This window comes from Thamnophis sirtalis, unplaced genomic scaffold (assembly GCF_051295495.1).
Source record: "Thamnophis sirtalis isolate CommonGarterSnake01/CBP01778 unplaced genomic scaffold, rThaSir2_p1.2 scaffold_3, whole genome shotgun sequence".
Classification (NCBI taxonomy): domain Eukaryota; kingdom Metazoa; phylum Chordata; class Lepidosauria; order Squamata; family Natricidae; genus Thamnophis; species Thamnophis sirtalis.
Window position 1 is genome coordinate 82,299,418 of NW_028261383.1, and position 19,025 is coordinate 82,318,442.

General features: G+C 38.1%; 1 protein-coding gene across 1 annotated transcript in view; it reads left to right on the forward strand.

Annotated features, from left to right (window-relative positions):
- The window catches only part of SNCB (synuclein beta), a 46,938-nt gene extending 30,323 nt beyond the window's left edge, over positions 1 to 16,615 (forward strand). The window contains exons 3-6 of the mRNA XM_014051925.2: positions 7,418 to 7,459; positions 8,332 to 8,450; positions 11,828 to 11,917; positions 14,194 to 16,615. Coding sequence (XP_013907400.1) covers positions 7,418 to 7,459; positions 8,332 to 8,450; positions 11,828 to 11,917; positions 14,194 to 14,226 — 284 coding nt within the window. The 3' untranslated portion in view covers positions 14,227 to 16,615. The remainder of the gene's footprint in view (positions 1 to 7,417; positions 7,460 to 8,331; positions 8,451 to 11,827; positions 11,918 to 14,193) is intronic.
- The last annotated feature ends 2,410 nt before the right edge of the window (positions 16,616 to 19,025 follow it).

Sequence of the window (19,025 nt, forward strand, 5' to 3'; positions counted from 1 at the left end):
TAGCCAAGTATTTCCTGGAGCTCTAGGGTTACTAGGTCATTTTTTCTTATAAAATGAGGTAAAAGGGGCACGGGGGGGGGGTCCGTTTTCTTGCTTTAACGTTTTAATAATATCTTCAATGAAAGTACTGAGACAGAGAGAGGTATTAGACATGGTGTCTTTTGTCTTGCCCCGGTTAGGATTTTTTAAACAAATCCACTGGGCTTTCAACATGTAGCCAGAAAATCGGGACTTTTTAAAAACGCCCGGGGACACGGGACAAATTGTTATTGTCATTGTTATTACTCATGACTCACCTTCAGTATAAGATACCAACCCTCAATACAGATTCTGACTGAGATTGTCAGTCCTGATAGAATCACATATTTTGCCATTTTTTTCTTTCACCTGGCATTTGTTAACATCTCACAGTGAGGAACCTCTGACTCATCTTGGAAATGTGACATAAAATAAGTTCCATTTAACTCTTTTGGATACTTGGATGGTGCAAGTGACAATTTTTATGCCACACAACTTTGGAAGACTCTTGACAAGCATTCCATGGAAGCTTTTAATACTATAGAAAAAGCTGTATGCTATGAAAGGCATATTAACAGGGCATTGCTTCTCTCCTCTCCTCAGCATCATGGGTAATTTGCAGCTAAACCTTCCAGAAAAATAACAGAATCTGTTTTGCTATTATTCAACACTAACACTGATTTAATGCCCGAGCTCAGTATCCCGAGCTCAGTATCCCGAGGTAGAGCCGAGGTGGCGCAGTGGTTAAATGCAGCACTGCAGGCTACTTCAGCTGACTGCAGTTCTGCAGTTCGGCTGTTCAAATCTCACTGGCTCAGGGTTGACTCAGCCTTCCATCCTTCCGAGGTGGGTAAAATGAGGACCCGGATTGTTGTTGGGGGCAATATGCTGACTCTGTAAACCGCTTAGAGAGGGGTGAAAACCCTATGAAGCGGTATATAAGTCTAACTGCTATTGTTATTGCTATCCCTTCCTTAATTTGAATTTGAATTTGAAAGTTTATTTATAGGCCACCCTTTTCCCTGGGGGGACTCAGGGCGGCTTACAACTCATGGGGAAGGGGATACAAACAATGACACATAAGAACAATACATAATTAAAAAGAACACAACATTCATACCATTCGGGTGGGGGTGGGTTAAATCTTTAGATTTAATAGACTTGAAATGGACAAATCTTGTTTGAGAATAGAAAAGCAGAATCCCTGTTCAGCATTTTAAAAATCATGAAGGATGTGTGCTATATTATTGGAAAGGCAAAGCACACAAACTGCAAATGATATTCTCTTTGGAATATTAGAGAAACATTCTTGGCTTTTGCTGATTTTTCCAAGACCCTAAAGTAACTATAGAAGGCCTCATGTCTCAAGAATGGAGAACTAAAGAAGGGTGGTGGAAAGTTAGTTACTCGGGATATCTGTGCTTTGCTTTTAGCTCAAAAGCAGAATGGCTGTGTTATGTCCATAGTCCGTGCCTTGAGTTTTGGAAATTAATTTATGGTTAGGAAGATTTTGTCATTGATTCCTAATAATGCCACAGGGTTTAGCGTGCTTGCATAAGCACTCATAGTGCCACTGGCTGTTCTAGCTATGTGGGATGAAATAGTGATCCAGAGATAAAATATTACAATCTATGAGTAAGAAAAATGCAATGTATTTCTTCACTTTTAAATATTTAAATGCCATCCCTCAGAGACAATATTTCTAGGTGGCATTCAGTAATTAAGAGGCATATTATCTGAAGACAGACAACAGGGATTCCAGCCCAAAATGATTCATGTTTATGCACATTTGTGATACATGCATACACATGGGTACAGACACAAAGATGTCTGGAATATTCTTAATTTCATCCATGAGGTTCTAGGAATAGCTAACCCAAATAAAGTCATTAGGACGTCTTTGTTATATAATACTTGACAATTTCAAGACCACAGAAACTGATACACACTAAAGAGGTTCATTGTTGAATATCTTCTGTGCACAACTGTAGTAAATCATGGCCATATATAATGATAGCTTTGAGTCAGATTTGACAACTGCTGCCTGCATGGGAAGTTCATGCAGTTTCCTAGGTGGCATATTCAGAAGTGCTTTGTCATTGCCTTCTTTCTAAGGCTGAGTGGGTAGGAATGATGACAGAGGAGAATATTTGTAGCTCAAGGTTGAAATGAGGGGTCCTTGGTGTTCTCTGAGCTTGGTTGTTTTCTTGAAGAAGTTTCGTTACCAAATTAGCTAATATCGTCAGCGCCCTGATGGTGTTATCTAGTTTGGGTAATCAAACATCTGCAAGAAAACAACCAAGCTCAGAGGGTGGGAGTGGACCAAAATTACCTATCTGGCTTTCATGCCTAAGGCAAGATTAAAACTCAGATTTCCTTAATTCTAATCTATATCTTAATTGCTAGACTAGATTGCTTAATATGGAATTAATTTTTTGAGTTTGCACAATGTACTGAATATATTGAACTAGTGACACAAGCTAGGTCTTCCTTTTCTGGTAGTCTGTCTAGATCACTATTCTAGCATCTTATTTAATAAGTCAATAGTGTTCCTACTTGGAGTTCTGATTTCCTGTTAGTTCAGATGTATTTTATCTTGTCTCTGAGTTAGCTGTAATGTCAGGTACCTATCTACACAAATTACCCTGTTTAAGACCAAATTTCAATAACCAAAATCCCAGAAAAAATTAAGAAGGCACTAGAAGAAAGAATTACAATGATGGAGGTAACAGAAGGCATCAAAAGGCAAAAGAAGGGGAAAACACCAGGACCAGATAGCTTACCGGCAGAACTGTATCAAACGTTACAAGAAGTATTAAGCAATGTAATGTTGGAACTATTCAACCACTTACTAAGGGAAGCAAAGATGCCAGAAACATGGACGGAGGCATATATAACGCTTATACTAAAAGAAGAGTTAGATCCACAACATGTAAAGAACTATAGACCTATTTCACTATTAAATACGGATTATAAAATTTTTGCATCAATAATGGCAGAAAGAATGAAGAGACTTTTAAATAAATTTATGCACATAGACCAAAATGAATTTCTCCCCAAGACACAGATCAGAGACAATATGTGAATTGTATTGAATACAGTAGAGTACTATGAAGCCCACCCAGAAAAGCAAATGGCGTTGTTGTTTCTGGACGCTCAAAAGACCTTTGATAATGCAAACTGGCAATTTATGATAATGCAACTTCAAATGATGGGATTGTCATGTTCTGGCATTCACATGGAATACAAACAGAGAGTCAGTTTGTTTGGTGAAAAACTTTACCTCTATCTAATATTACGTGATAACCAGCACTATATGACAATGATACAAAGATAAGCAAATCCAAGTCAGTTCTAACCAAGTTAACACCATCACTCATACACACACACACACACACACACACACACACACACACACACACACACCATTACCCCACCCAGCTCCACCCAAAACTCCACCCAGATGACACCCAACCACCATCACCAATCACCATGACTGACACCCTCAGCCATACCCCCACTACTCAGTGTCATCATAGCCTCCTTCCTGGTTAGCCGCATCTGAGCAGAAGAGTTACGGCAGAGTAGCAGTTGCACTTGAGTAGAAGAGTTACTTCTGAAGAGGCAGTTGCACCAAAGTAGAAGAGTTACTCTGCAGAATAGTGAGGGAAGCCTTGCAGAGCCACATGCAGCTATAGGCTCCACCAACATCAGAGAGTCAACATTAACGTGGCAGAGTTGGTGGTGTATAAGCATGGTTGAGCAGGTGTGGCGATGGACTGGCTCCCCCCTGAATGGCAGCCCGAGGGCTGACATGCCACCCCACTACCACTGGAGAGGACTCTGGAAGACAAAAAGCACTATTAGTGGCATCCTTTATAGGTTTATCAGTGGAACCGGGCGATCAGGCGTGTAAGGTGTCTTGTTTTTAATAAATCAGTAAGGGGTAAAGCCACCTTGGTAAATGATGGTATGAACTTTTGGTAGAAGTTGACAAACCCCAAGAAGCTCTGTAATTGTTCCGAGTTCTTGGAGCCTGCCAGTCCATTACCGCCTGTACCTTTTCCGGATCCATTTCTACTCCCACCTGGGAAACTCTATAGCCTAAGTAGTCCAAACAGGTCTGGTGAAACTCACATTTAGATACTTTGACATACAACTGGGCTTTTAACAATGTGGTCAGAACGTGCCTTACCAATCTTATGTGCTGATCCATGGTCTTCGTGTAAATTAAAATATTGTCCAGGTAAACAAGTACATCTTTATAGAGATGTTCATGCAGTACCTCATTTATTAACTGCATGAACACCGCCGGTGCCCCCTGTAACCTGAATGGCATCACTTGATATTGATAGCTCCCCAGGGGACAGTTAAAGGCTGTCTTCCACTCATCCCCTTCTCGGATCCTGACACCGTAATAAGCCTCCCTCAGATCTAACTTAATGAAACATCTACCTCTATTTCTTCCTCCTGTGTTGGAACAACCAAAGGAGTGGCCTCAGGTAGGACCACTGCTGCTGCCTCGGCTCCTTCAGACATCATTCAGACCAAACAGGAACTATGCGAAGTGAAGTATTGATGGTAGAGAACTGATATTCTGTCACGTTCCGGCGTTCACATTGAATACAGACAGAGGGTCAGTTTGTTTGGTGAAAAACTTTATCTCTATCTAATATTACGTGATAACCAGCACTAAATGACAATGATACAAAGGTAATCAAATCCAAGTCAGTTCTAACCAAGTTAACACCATCACCCATATATATATACCATTACCCCACCCAGCTCCACCCACAACTCCACCCAGATGACACCCACCCACCATCACCAATCACCATGACCCACACCCTCAGCCACACACCCCACTCAGTGTCATCATAGCCTCCTTTCTGGTTAGCTGCATCTGAGCAGAAGAGTTACGTCAGAGTAGGCAGTTGCACCCAAGTAGAAGAGTTACTCTGCAGAGCTACATGCAGCTATAGGCTCCGCCAACATCAGAGAGTCAACATCAACGTGGCAGCGTTGGTGGCATGTAAGCATGGCTGAATGGGTGTGGCGATAGACTGGCTCCCCCCTAAATGGCAGCCTGAGGGCTAACATGCCACCCTCCTACCACTGGAGAGGACTCTGGAAGACAAAAAGCACTATTAGTGGTATCTTCTATAGGTTTATCAGGGTATCGATGGTGGAACCAGGTGATCAGGCATGGTGCATGCACCTCAGATGACCTCACCCACTTACTTCTGAGGAGGCAACAACATCAACATCAACATCAACGTGGCAGCGTTGGTGGCGTGTAAGCATGGCTGAGCGGGTGTGGCGATGGATTGGCTCCCCCCTGAATGGCAGCCTGAGGGCTGAAGGGATTTGGTGAGGGATTTATAAATATGATTAAAACAATATATAATAACCAATTGGCAAAGGTAATGTTAAATAATGATATGACAGAAAAGATAGCAATTACGAAGGGAACTAGACAAGGATGTCAACTATCGCCATTTTTATTTATACTGACAGTAGAGATTTTGAATAGAGGAATACAACAAAATAAAGAGGTAAAAGGTATGAGGGTCAAGAAAGAAGAATATAAATTAGAAGCGTTTGCGGATGATTTGGTGTTTATTATGGAGAATCCAATAGAAACAGGGCCAAAACTAGTTAAAATAATAGAAGAATATGGAGAAATAGAAGGCTTGAAGATTAATAAAGATAAAACAAAAATTCTGGTGGAAAATATAACAGAAAAACAGAAAAGAGAGTTGATGGGGAAACTGGATATACAGGTGGTGAGAAAAGTGAAATATTTGGGTATTCAATTGACATCAAGGGTGTGTAATACTAAAGGAGGACAACTATTATAAGGTGAGAAAAACAAATAGAAATAGATCTGGAAAGATGGAAAAACCTACAATTATCATTGATGGGAAGAATAGCAGTAGTAAAAATGAATATATTTCCAAGATTGCTATACATGTTCCAAACAATACCGATAACATTAGAGAAAAAATTCTTTGAAAGTATGAATAAAATAGTGGGGAAATATATATGGCAGGGGAGAAAATCAAGAATTAATATAAAAATGTTTCAAGATGCAAGGATTCGAAGTGGATTTGGATTACCAAACTGGGAATTGTACTATCAAGCAGCGGGACTAGCTTGGATGAAAGAATGGATTTTGCTGAGAAATACAAGATTATTGATATTGGAGGGTCATGATCTGCAACTGGGTTGGCATACTTTTTTGTGGTATGAAAAAAGTAGGGCACATGGCTATTTTCAAAGACATTGTGTAAAGACTGGATTATTAACAATATGGGAAAGAGTGAAAGGGAAACATTATTTAGAATACCAATGTGGCTTTCAATAATGGAAGCATTGACACATCCAAATATTAGTAGTATGAAAAATATTATTAGATATAAAGATATCTTAACAGAAAGGGGGGGGGGAACTAAAACAAAAACAAGAATTAGAAAAACAAGGGATTGATATAGGATGGTTTTCAAAATTGCAAATGCAATCAAGATATGAAAAAGATGAAAGGGAGTATGAGTATTTTAACTTAGGAAGTTCGGAGTTGGATAAGATACTTATGAGAATGGAAGAAAGAATAATCAAGAAACTATATAGCTACCTATTAAGAACTATTCTAGAAGAAGAAGTGGTTAAAGATACAATGTTAACTTGGGCAAAGAATTTTGGCTACACAATTGAACTAGAAAAGTTGCAACAACTATGGGAAAGGAATTATAAATTAACCATGTCAAGAGCTTACAAAGAAAACTTATACAAAATGTTTTACAGATGGCACATGACACCGGGAAAATTAGCAAAGATCTTTAAAGACAAGTGAGCGAAATGTTGGAAATGTCAACAAGCAATAGGTTCATACTATCATTGTAGTGGACATGTGCAGAAGCAAGGAAATATTGGACTAAAATAAGAGTATGGTTAAAGAAAATGTTATAACAAGAAATAGAATTTAGACCAGAGATTGACAGATACTAGTTATCCAATTTATAAAATGTGGGGGGTTGGCCAGAAATATTTAATCTGAAATCTCTTCCCTCTGAAATGGGTCTCTGCCTGAAGGACTGGGATACCAAATTCCTTTCCATGTTTTCTTGCGAAGGCAATAGGCATGCTAATGTGCATAGAATGGATGAAATGCAAACTGGATTTAATATATTTGCCTGTAAATGCTACAAGATTTGTGTTTCTCTGTAAGAAACTAATACGGCTACCCTTCCGGGAACTGGATAGATGTGATATCTTATACTATTTTAAAAGGAAAACTATCCCCTGAAGATAGTAAATAAAATGAATTGCTTATCATTATTTCCAGTGAAATGGCATACACTTGTCTAATTTTAACTCTTCATCCTTTCTGTCTCTTTAGGAAATAAAACTCGGGAAGGTGTGGTGCAAGGTGTGACCTCAGGTAATGTTTATTGCTATTTCTCTTCTCCCTCAACCTTAATCCTGAGTGGGCAGTTGTATTAAAAAAATGACAAGCCAATAAAATAGTATATTGTTAAAATCTTTCCCATAACTGAAGCTGGACAAAGTGTTCCATCTACTTCTCACCTGTTGGCAGAACTGGCTAAAAAGACTGGCTAAGATACAGTGAGTGTGCAACTTGATTCAGCTTGGCAGACACCCCAGGCTTAATATCTCTTGTCAAAGGATTAACTTCAAATTGGGCAGAATTAGGACACATTTTTGAGGGGAAATTTCAGGAATTTTAAGAGATGGAATAGCTGCTTTAAATTACACCAAATCTTCAGGCACTCATTTTATAGCACATTTATAATTCCAAAAATGCAAAAAAAAAAAAAAATGCAAAAAACCCCCATCCAAACCTTTTGAATCTAACCCAAAACTACGCCACCACCCCAAGTTTCACTCACTTGGGGCAAAGTTTTCACTTGAAACATCCTGCCTTCCTGCTAACAGGCCAAGTGGACTTGAACTGGAGAGCAAAATAAATGGCTTGCTTAAAACGAGGCAGAGTGTACGCTGAAACAGCATAGTCCAGAAAAGACATATGTGCTGCAGGAAGGACTTAATAGTGATAGCTTTTCTTCCATGGTTTTATACATATGCTTCTGCTTCTATCCATCTATGATGAATAGACTGTATCATTGTATTGTAATTGTACATTTCTACAGTACTGCCAAATTATATTACAAGTCAACATCTTTCTTTAGCCAAGTTGTGAAAGGCCACACATTGTGCATCCAGTATAATGAGCTAATTGTAAGGTCTCGTAAGACTTAGAGCTTTTTTCTTTCTGTCTTTTGGTTTTCTTAGTTGCTGAGAAGACAAAGGAGCAGGCATCACATCTGGGTGGAGCTGTCTTCTCAGGAGCTGGCAATATTGCAGCTGCCACAGGACTGGTCAAGAAAGAAGACTTTCCCACTGATGTGAAAGTAGGTATATTGTACCCTTCGGGTGGCTATAAGAGCTGTTAAGAATCAATCTAGGGCAGACGAATTTCAAAACTACCATAGAAAAAAAGCATAGCTGATCTCCAATAGATCTGAGTGATATTTGATATTGATGTAAGATCTTTTGTTAATTTAATTCCCCAAAATTGAAGGTTTGCTATGTTATGATTTTAGGCTGCATTCTTATTTTGGGATGAGGACCTGTTAGGATGAGCAGGGAAAAAATGCAATGGCATTCCAATAATTTTGCATGACAGGATATCTCATGCTTTGGATGAGGACCTATAACCATCGTATGCAGCAATGGGAATGCATGTGTACAAGAACAAGTGTTTTTGCATATATCAGTTGTGCAGTAACATATTAACACAATATGTGTGAAAATCTGTATCCCATCATTTGTGCATATTGTTAAAGGTGGTGATATTAGCTTATCTCAGCATCACATGCTGATGATGGGGTTTTTTATGCTTCATTTTTATAACTTATTTCATGAATGTATACATTTGGGCTGGCATGTGCTCAGAAGCACAACTTCGTGCATCTTGAGGCTGAGAAAACCAAACCGTATTACAGAAATTGTCTGGCTGCTGCGGGACTGCCAATCTGAGAAAAAACTCTCAAATCTTGCAGCTGAGCTGCCAGTGAACCATTTGCTTCCAGCTTAGCTTAAAATAGCAACAGCTGAAGATGAAATGAGGCCAGTGCATTCAGGCAGGAAGAGGCACGCTGCTCTACGCAGCAAGAGGGGAAGGAGCCTATGAAGAGTGATGCCAGTCTGCCAATCACAGGGCTCTTCCCAACAGTCATGTTGATGCTTTCTTTCCATCTTTGAGATGGGAAGAAACAATGTCATTAAAAAAATTGCGGACCCACAAGCCTACCTGTTACCACAGCTCTGGAATGAGACTGTTATTTCTGCTTTCACAGGGAGCAATGAGGGTTACTTTCAGGATAACAATTGCTTAGCCGTGAGGGATAGAGAAGCTGGCAGGCAAAGGAGGATGACGTGGAGAGGGCAAGAGAGGCTGAAAACAGTGCGTGGGAGGTGCAGCAGCTGTTTTTAAGTTACCTTATTGAACAGACAGTGGCAAGGTGAGGGCTGTAGCTTTCCAGATCATCTATGAACACTTGAGGTAACACAGAAATGAATGCAGCTTTTTATAGATTTGTAAACAAACAAAAAATTGTGCCATTCAATAAAACCAGGGATTGTCTGGAAAAGTCAAAAACAATTGACTTTTTCTCCTATAACTGGTGCTTTACATATGCAAAGAGCTTACAAATGGGAATACTGGCTTCATAGAAGAACTGCACTTGATCATTCACAAGACCAATATTTTCTTGATCTGAATTGCACATGTACACAGCAAGAGCTATCTCGTTGGCTGCTACAATATAAGAGAAATGGCCTTGAAGGCATGAAGCACAGTAGCCAGACAGAGAGGGTGACCCTGCAATAATCCAACTGGAGCTCAGCAGATTGTTTATTTCTAATGAATTTCTTCTGTGCAATGGGAATCTCTGCATAGAAGTCTTTTACCATGTTAATTGGAAAACACTCCTAACGAGCTGGAGCAACTTGTCTCTCTATGAGAGGGAGTGGAAAACTTCCCCTCACAACAAATTGTTGGGCATTCATATACAGTATAGACGAACCCATAGAACTAATGTTTGAAAGCGGGGGGGGGACGACCTCTGGCCCATATGCCAAGCATGATTTTATATACTTTGGTCATGTGTTTTGTCACTGCTATTTCTCTAAATAATCCTAAATATTCTAGCCTTTCATCACAAAGAGAGCATTTGAGTCCCCTGATCATTGTGGTTGACATCTTCAGTGCTTTTTAAGCTTTCTCTCTGTGTTTTAAAAGTGCAACTAGAATGGTCTATAATATTCAATATGTGACTGAACCATATAAGATTATTAAAATGTTGAAATATATTTTCAGTTCATTTCCCACTGATCCCTACCATAGAATTTGCCCTTTTCACAGCTCCTGCACATCTTCCTTGAACTAGAGCCCATACTGTTTGTTTGTTTTTTTGTTTAGGTTATGTGAAATTTGCAATGGCTTGTCCACGTATGTAAATCACTTTATATCTAACAGTATTTACTACTTGGTTAACCACATGCATAGTTTAAAAAGATCCTTCAGGAACTGTTTTCAAGTCATTTTTCGTTTTTATCCACCACTTATCTGAAAATTTAGTCTGTTCCCTGCTCTACTACTAAATAAAGATAATTTAGGAACAAGTTAAACCAGCATTGATTTTAATTCAGATCCTTGAAGGACTCCAGTTGAAAAAAAATGATCATTTATTCCTACACTCACCCCATTCCCATTAAATGCACCCTTTGATGAGGAACTATAGTGTTGATAGGATTACTTCCATGTACCCACTGGCACTTTAAACAAAACTCTAAAACATCAATGAAGCACAATTTACCTGTGTAGAATCCATGCTAATTTTTTTTCAGCAGGGCTCAGTTTTTTTTTTCTTTTATTACCCTTCCTGCCCATGGTTCAGGAAATTAATAAAGCTTAATTGCATAATAAAGATATCAGTTCTATAACTTTTTTTTAGCAAAAACAAATGCAAAGCATTCATTCATTCATTCCAGATTCATGCAATCTTATATCTTCCTTGAACATCCCAGTGAAAAGAAGGATGTGACTGGCTAACAATGCCAATTCATAAGATAAGTGGAATACCTGCTGATTACTATTAACTCTGCTCTAAATGATCTTCCATCATACAATAACATATAGAACTACAGAGTACATCTATCAAACAATGGCTGGGTTTGCATAACTTGTTAAGCTGTGTGATCGGCTAACTTGTGAATTAGATACTGTAAATCCAACCAGGGATGTTAATGTATAATTCATGTAGGAATCTAAACATTTCCAGCAAACCATTGTTAACCATATTTGGTATGTTGTGCAAATACAGCCATTACTTTCCCGGTGTCATTATTCCTCATTACCTAGTCTTTTAGTGGCTAAGTATTTTTAAAACATTCCTGTAAAATATATGTTGTCTATGAAATTTTCATGAGAGTGTAGCTTATGGGAAAAGAGGCAATCCAGGAGTGGGTACTGTGAGAAGCAAGAGTTTCAAAAAGACTGATTATAACTTTGCCTGGGCATTTACTCTTATGGTTTTAAAGATTATGTTTTTGCCCCAATGTAGCAGTGAAAAATACCTTTCTGAAATCCACATGATGCTTGTTCCTAAATAATTTGCCAATTATTTAGACTTGATAAGTTTATTTTTTATAGAAACCTTCAGAGGACGTATTGGAAATGCTCTGGCAGAAATAAGTAATATTGGCTGTCATTTTTCATTTGTAGCCTGAAGAGGTTGGTCAGGAAGCAGTGGAGGAGCCACTGATAGAGCCACTGTTAGAACCCGAGAGTGAGAATTATGAAGAGGCACCGCAGGTGAGTGAAGCAGAATTAGGGCAAACTGATTACAAAATGGGAATGAGAAATTCTGGGGAATAAAGGAGTTTAGCATTCTATGTCCCCACTCCCTGAGTCCTGCTGTCTACTTCATCATGGCAGTGGGACTTCCTGGGAGATTTGAATCAGGAACGCTGGGTGTGTATGCTAAGAGTATATTATCCAAATAGAGTATGAAGATCATCCTAAAGCTAAAGCAAGCGGGCACCTATGTCGGGCAGAAGCAATATAGGAAGTTACTGGAAGCAGTAATAATAATCATTTCATAAAGTGCAGGAGAAGGCACTGGTAAACCACTCCTGTGTTTTACCAAGAAAATCACATGTGTTGACAAGATAAAATGACTGATGATATACCAGACTGATTAGATGTACTCAACTCACTACTGAAGAAGGGCTGAAGCTGTTTTTGATGTGGATTAAAGGTTTCCAGGCATTTAGTTGCTGATACTGCCATAAAGAGAGGGGTGAGAGGAACCCAAAGCTACAAAGACAGAATTACAGTGGGAACATGGCATATATGAAACATAAACATGGAAAAGTTGAACAGTGAAAGATGAAATTAATTAACAGTGACATCTTAGATATCACAAAACTGAAACAGAGTGGAATTGGGAACTTTCAATCAGTACATCATGTTTACTATTTGGGACATGAAAAAAAGATATTGCTTTCATAATTATGAAGGATATAGCAGAGACAGTATTGAGGTATAATGAGTAAATGATCAAATAATATAAAGTAGACTTTATGAACAACTCTTCAATGTGATGATTCTCCAAGTTTATGTTCCAACGATTGAGGCAGAAAAAGAGAAGACTGATGAGTTTTATGGTCAAGTTGAATTTGAAATCGATCGAACATGTAAACAAGATGTGCTTGTTTGACGGGAGACTGAAATGCCAAAATTTGAATCAGTAAGGAAAATGTGGCTGGAGTTAGAAAATAGAAATTAAGGAGATTGATTTACCAATTTCTGGCAATCCAATAATGTCTTTATTGGTAACACATTGTTTAAACATATTGATACCTAAATGCATGGAACAGATCATAAACTGCTCTTGTGCAAATTCCACAGGGAAGAGCAAAGCCAACCAGCTTCAACAATATGATTTTCAGCTCACCATTTTCAAGAACATTAGGAATTGCTATAAAAGGCAAAAAGCTAAATAAAACTTTAAGCCAAGAAAGTTATAAACAAATTAAGGGATGAGAGAAAATTGGAATATTAAGACTTTTATAATAAGGTTTTGGGAATAATTATATAAATAATTGTGGAGAAAATGGTTTTGTCTTTCCTGAGTTGTAATAGAAATTTGAGATGCTACAATTCCAGAAATTGAGACACTAGAGAGAACTAAAGTCTCCAGGCAGAAAAGGAAGAGGGGGGAAAAAAGTGAAGGTTTGCTTTTAATGTTGGTTAGTACCGGAATTTATAAAATGACATTTGAAATAATCCAGATTTTTGAAGAGTGGGGTCAGATATTAGCACCTACAATGTCAGCAATGGTATCTGCTTCTAGGGACAGACGGTGTCTCAAAGATGTTAATAAAGGAATGGCAGAGGTAAAAGAGAAACCAGTGCTGAGATATGTATAGGATAAAGAGGTTGGGAAAATTTGCCTGATGTAGAAGTATTAGAACTAGAAATACTGAAAAATAAAAAAACACCCCAAAAAGCATGGATTATAAAACAGAGAAGAAACTGAAATGGAAACACAAATGATAAGCAAGACAATTTATGTGTTAGCATATAGATAAAGATGGGTTGGGAAAAATAGATATTTATTTCTAACCTTATGAGATGTCAGTGTTCCAACAAACAAATGAAAAATTATGATGTTTGTTTATACTTGTGGTAGAGATTAAAGAAAAAAGTAATTTCTTTAAATATATTTTTAATCTTTTTTTCTTACATTTTCCTTTTCCTTCTCTTGAATCTCTCCTTCCATCTCTCTTTTTTCTCTTTTAGTTTGTATTGGCTTATTCTATTGTAATTAAATTTTTCAATAAAAAATACTTTTGAGAAATACAAATAACCGGTCACTTTACCCGCCATGTTTAAATGAAGAGGCTTTTGTAAGTAGGCAGTTTTGTTTAGTAAACAATTATAGTTGATGGGATAAAGACTGCAAGTAAAAAGTAGAAGAGTGGATCTGTAGGGCAAGCTCTTCTGCTATCTGATCTAGAGCTGGGTTATTTTGCCTTATGTCCTTCTGTCATCTAATACAATTAATGTTTTCCCTTTCTTTCCAGGAGGAATATCAGGAATATGAGCCAGAAGCATAATGGCCACAGCTGTTCCCGACACTTCCACCAGCAGCACAATAACAATAATTTCTTCTTCCCTATCCACATCCATCTCTCCAAAAGAAGGCCTTGATGCAGATGGTAATGGAGAGAACCCCCATACCCCATCCTGTCATGAGTTCTTCCTCCAATTCTGCTCCAAGAGACCTCATCAGGATCAGTGTTTTATGTATTGTGGTCTTTAGCGTTAAAGAGAAAGAATACTGAAGACAAACCCTGACCGCAGTGGTTTGTGTACATGTGTACATTTCAAAGCCCAGCCTTACTGCCTGTCTCCCTCTCAGTGCAGTAAGGCCAGACTTCATCTGTCTGTAAGCAGCATGTTGTATCTTCTCTGTTTTTAAACAGAGCATTCCATGTCCTTGACTGGGACCTTGCACTAGGCCCACTGTACATTTGCTTGCACGTGAATCATGCCAACTCCGTTCCATTATCATTGGAACTTTTTAAAAAAAATATCTGGTCATCAAAAAATGTCCTGGTCATGTAAAAGAGACTTCCTGATTTTAACGGTGCAGAAGTTGTGTCTATGTATCCTAAACAAAAGGAGCATCTTTCCTTTCCTGCCCCCACCGCTCTGTATATTTTGACTGTGGCATGGATATATATACCTCCCACTGTCGCTGTGTGTGCAATCCTGGGTTGCTGCTAGTGATGCGGCTACCCATCTCCATGAATAAAGCCAATTCTTGACGGTAGCTGTTTTTCTGCTTCCACGTAGTTCATAGGTCAAGAGGGGGAGCAGTTGTCCAGTGCTTTTCTGAGAACAAGGTAGTTTTCAATGGGCCAAGTGTCCACATTGGTGACCTTTCAAGGCTTTGAGAAGAGCATAACTGTAATGTCTAAGGGAAGTGGCTGATGCTGCTTCTTACAAACAATAATATAACTTCAGTGATTTTTTTTTCCAAATTAAAATATAAGCAATCAGTAACTAAAATGGGACATCCATTGGAAGTGCTGAACAAGCCCCTTCAGCAGGTATATTGTTTTCATCCTAGATGAATAAGCTAGAGGTCTTAAAATTGAACTGCCAATATTATATCCATCTCTATTGTGCAGTCATACTTGAACCAGAACTCTATTCTGCACATGATTTAAAAAAACAAACTGCTAACAGTAGAAAACATGTAGAGAAAATAGTCAAAGGACAGAAATACCTTTTCTGAAAGATGATAACATTTAGGGCTTAGAACCTGATAGAAAGAAAGTAAGGAATATAATTGTGCATGGTACAGAGAAAGTGATTTTTTTTTTGTTCTCCTTCTCTTATAAAACTAGAACCTAGGCACTTCCATTGAAGCTGATTTGCAGGAAATTGAAGATAGGAACAACATACAATAATTTATAAAATTTGCTATCACAAGACACAGTGAGAGTAGTTTAGACTACTTTTTAACACACATTCATTGAAATATCAATAGATACCATTAAGCCATAAAGCAGCTTCAGTCCCATAAGCCAGTGAGGGCAAACCTTTTCGGCACCGAGTGCCCGAATTGGAACGCACATGTGTGCCAGAGCGCTGTAAACCAGAAGACCAGCTGGCCACGGTGCGCGTGCCCACAGAGAGGGCTCTGTGTGCCACCTCTGGCATGCATGCCAGAGGTTAGTAATCATGGCCATAAGCTATCACTAGGGAACCATTATCAGAGAAGGAAACTTATTTGCATTATTGTATTTATTGGCTTCTCAGAAGCATCTGATTGGTGATGGCTAGAGACAGAACGCTGTGCTAGATAAGCCATAGATCTGATCCAAGAGAGCTATTACAGTCTTAAGATATACATGTCAACACACACACACACACACACACACACACACAAATACCCCTATTCAGCCTTAAGATATTAGGGCAACACTGTCTTCTGAGATAATAATTATTAGAAATTAATATAGTCCAGTGAATACCAAGCCTGCTTATAAGTAGTCGATCTAGTATCCAATTCTAAAACAGTTGCACTGCCATTAATTAATAATAATGCTATTCATGTGATTGATGAAGACAGTATGTAATAAATCTTGATTAAAAGGGCATTTTGCTTACTTTTAGTGGGAAAATCACGCTTCAGAAAAACTGCCACGGGGCAGAAAAATGTGTGCCTTCCACTTTGAAATGAGAGAAAATTTAAAGTCTTTTAAGCCACAAAATCTACTTTTGTGGCTTGAAATCCCTACCAATTTACCTACCCAATATCTGAATAGTTGCTAAAAGGTAAGAACAATATTGTAGCTGCTAATTTCCATGTTATTTTGTTAAGTTATAGATGGCTTAATAATTTGTGGAGTTTCTTATTACAACTTTTATTTTAAAATCAATACCAATCTTACATTGTCTCCCTTTCCTGTGATAAAGCTTTCTCGATAAACATTTCAGTCTCTTTCAATTTGTCTATTTGTCTTAGATACATACATATCAAGATTACAGACCTATATGTCATCCCTGAAACTCTTAGAATGGTGGTTCTGTTTGATATTTTAAGATACATTACTTTGTTTAGCAATTCTGAATTGCCCTTTTGAATCCTGTATGTTCTTTTGCATTTTTAACACATGCCTATAATTGTCAAGAAAAACATGTATTACCTGCTTAATTGATGACTTCACACACAATGACAGCATGCTATGCAATTTGTCTTGCACAACATTAGCCCCTACTTTAACGTCACATCTAAAACCAGCAATTAAACTACTAAATGAAATAGCCACAAGGTTGATTACTAAATGATTTCCTAGATTATCAACTTGAACTTTGATTTTCTAGCAACAAGAAAAAAATATTTTATTGAGAATGTGACCTATTAGAACCTATTTTCTTGCAATTTGTTAAAGCCCAAAATAGACAGCAAAGAAAACAAAAGAATTGGAAAAATACGTTTTGTCAGTAAAAGTATTGATACAATGGATGAGATGGGAAATTTATGGCAGCAAAATGGCCCATGTAAGTTCTAATTTGAAGAAGCAGGTAGGGGACTGAATAAACTGCGAGGGTGATGCCTCAGTTATAAACCTGGTATTAGTTTACAACAATCCCAAAGGTTGCAAAACCAACAGTATTAACTAAATAATGTTGTAAAAGTTACCCCTCAGCGAATTGGAACTTAATATTAATCAATATATAAATAAAATGAAAATCTTAAAGAGGAATTGCTAGAGAAATAAAAAAAATGTTTTTATTTCCTTGTCCCCAATCTTTACATGTTTTTAACCATTAAAAGGGAAAATAATTTTAGAGCTGCATCAACAGAGAAGAGGCAATGGATGACTATATACATGCACTTATTAAATTGAGAAGCTTTAGATCCTACTCTGAATTGCAGATATTTCCAATCATCACATGAGTATATGTAAATAAAGTTGTCATGACTACTATACAAAACTCTCAAATGAAACTTAGATTTCTCAAAGCCTGAATTGGCCTCAAGCTCCATTTCAGTCAAGTGGAAGTAAAAAACATTGGTCTTCATCTGTGGAAAAGGCTCAGTTGCTCCCATGTAGAATATATGCTTTTATGAAAATGGTAGTGAATGATAGAGAATTGGTCTGGAGGGGAAGGGAAGAACATTATTCACCAAAGATTATCAACATCACCCATGATGATAAAGACTAACACGTGAAAAAAGGTGAAGCAGTTCCCAAATGGGAATATACAGCTAGTCCTTATTTAGCAACCACAATTGAGGCCAATGCTTAGTTGTTAAGCAAAGCAGTTGCTAAGTGAAACTGCAACTGTACTTCTGACCGTTCTTCAGCTTTTCTTTGCTTTACAGACCTGCAAAGATCATAATCATAGAGTTTACTGGATTGTTGTAATGCATTCTACCTGGGACTGCCTTTGAAGAACATCCAGGAGCTTCAACTGGTGCAGAATGCAGTTGCCCAGACAGTTATGTGTGCCTCTAGAATGGCACATGTTAATCTCTGTTCTGCAAATTGCGCTGGTTACTAGTTTGCTTCTAGATGCAATTCAAGGTGCTGATTTTGACCTTTAAAGCTTGGCATGGGACCAAATTATCTGATGGAATATCTCTTCCTGGTTACATCTACATGCCCTATCACGTACAATAGAAAGGCATGCTCCCACCTAGTCCTGTCAGTGAAGGAGGTTCCATCTGACAGAACCCAGGAGATGTGCCTTTTTTATTATAGTTCCTGCCCTCTGGAACACCATCCCCCCTCCCCCAAGATGAGATTAGTCCATCCGTTAGTCATCCGTAAAACCTTGACAACATGATTTTTCCATTAACCTGAGAATCACATGGCGAGCCTGCAAACTGATTCAGTGATGCTAAATGACGGCTTTCCTCTTCCCATTTTGGGGTTCTTTTACATTGTTATTTTTAATTTTTTTGTAATTCATGTCTGATTTTCAAAGTAATATGGTTTGAATTATTATTTTCCTTGCAAGCCATCCAAAGTGTCTTTTTACCTTGGGTGGTCAACAAAGTTACTTTTTACCCAACATCGTAACTGTGAACAGTTGCTAAACAAGGACTGTCTGTATTAGGCATTCTGAAGTCAAAGGTGCTACACCCACAGCCTTTCTGCCCAACTCAGTGTTGATTTCAAATCTGAGCGTTTTGGCCTCTAATACTGTATTCATAACTGGACATATGAAGAATGGGAGCTGCAATTTAGCAGTGAGCTGGACAACAGTTGTTATCAAACTCCTAAAGAGAATGATAAAAGCTCATTCTTTTAACACGAGTCCTTAGTTTCTGCATTTAATTCAGGGTGTCATTTATTAATGTTAAACTGACTTTCCACATTTAATGAGAGCT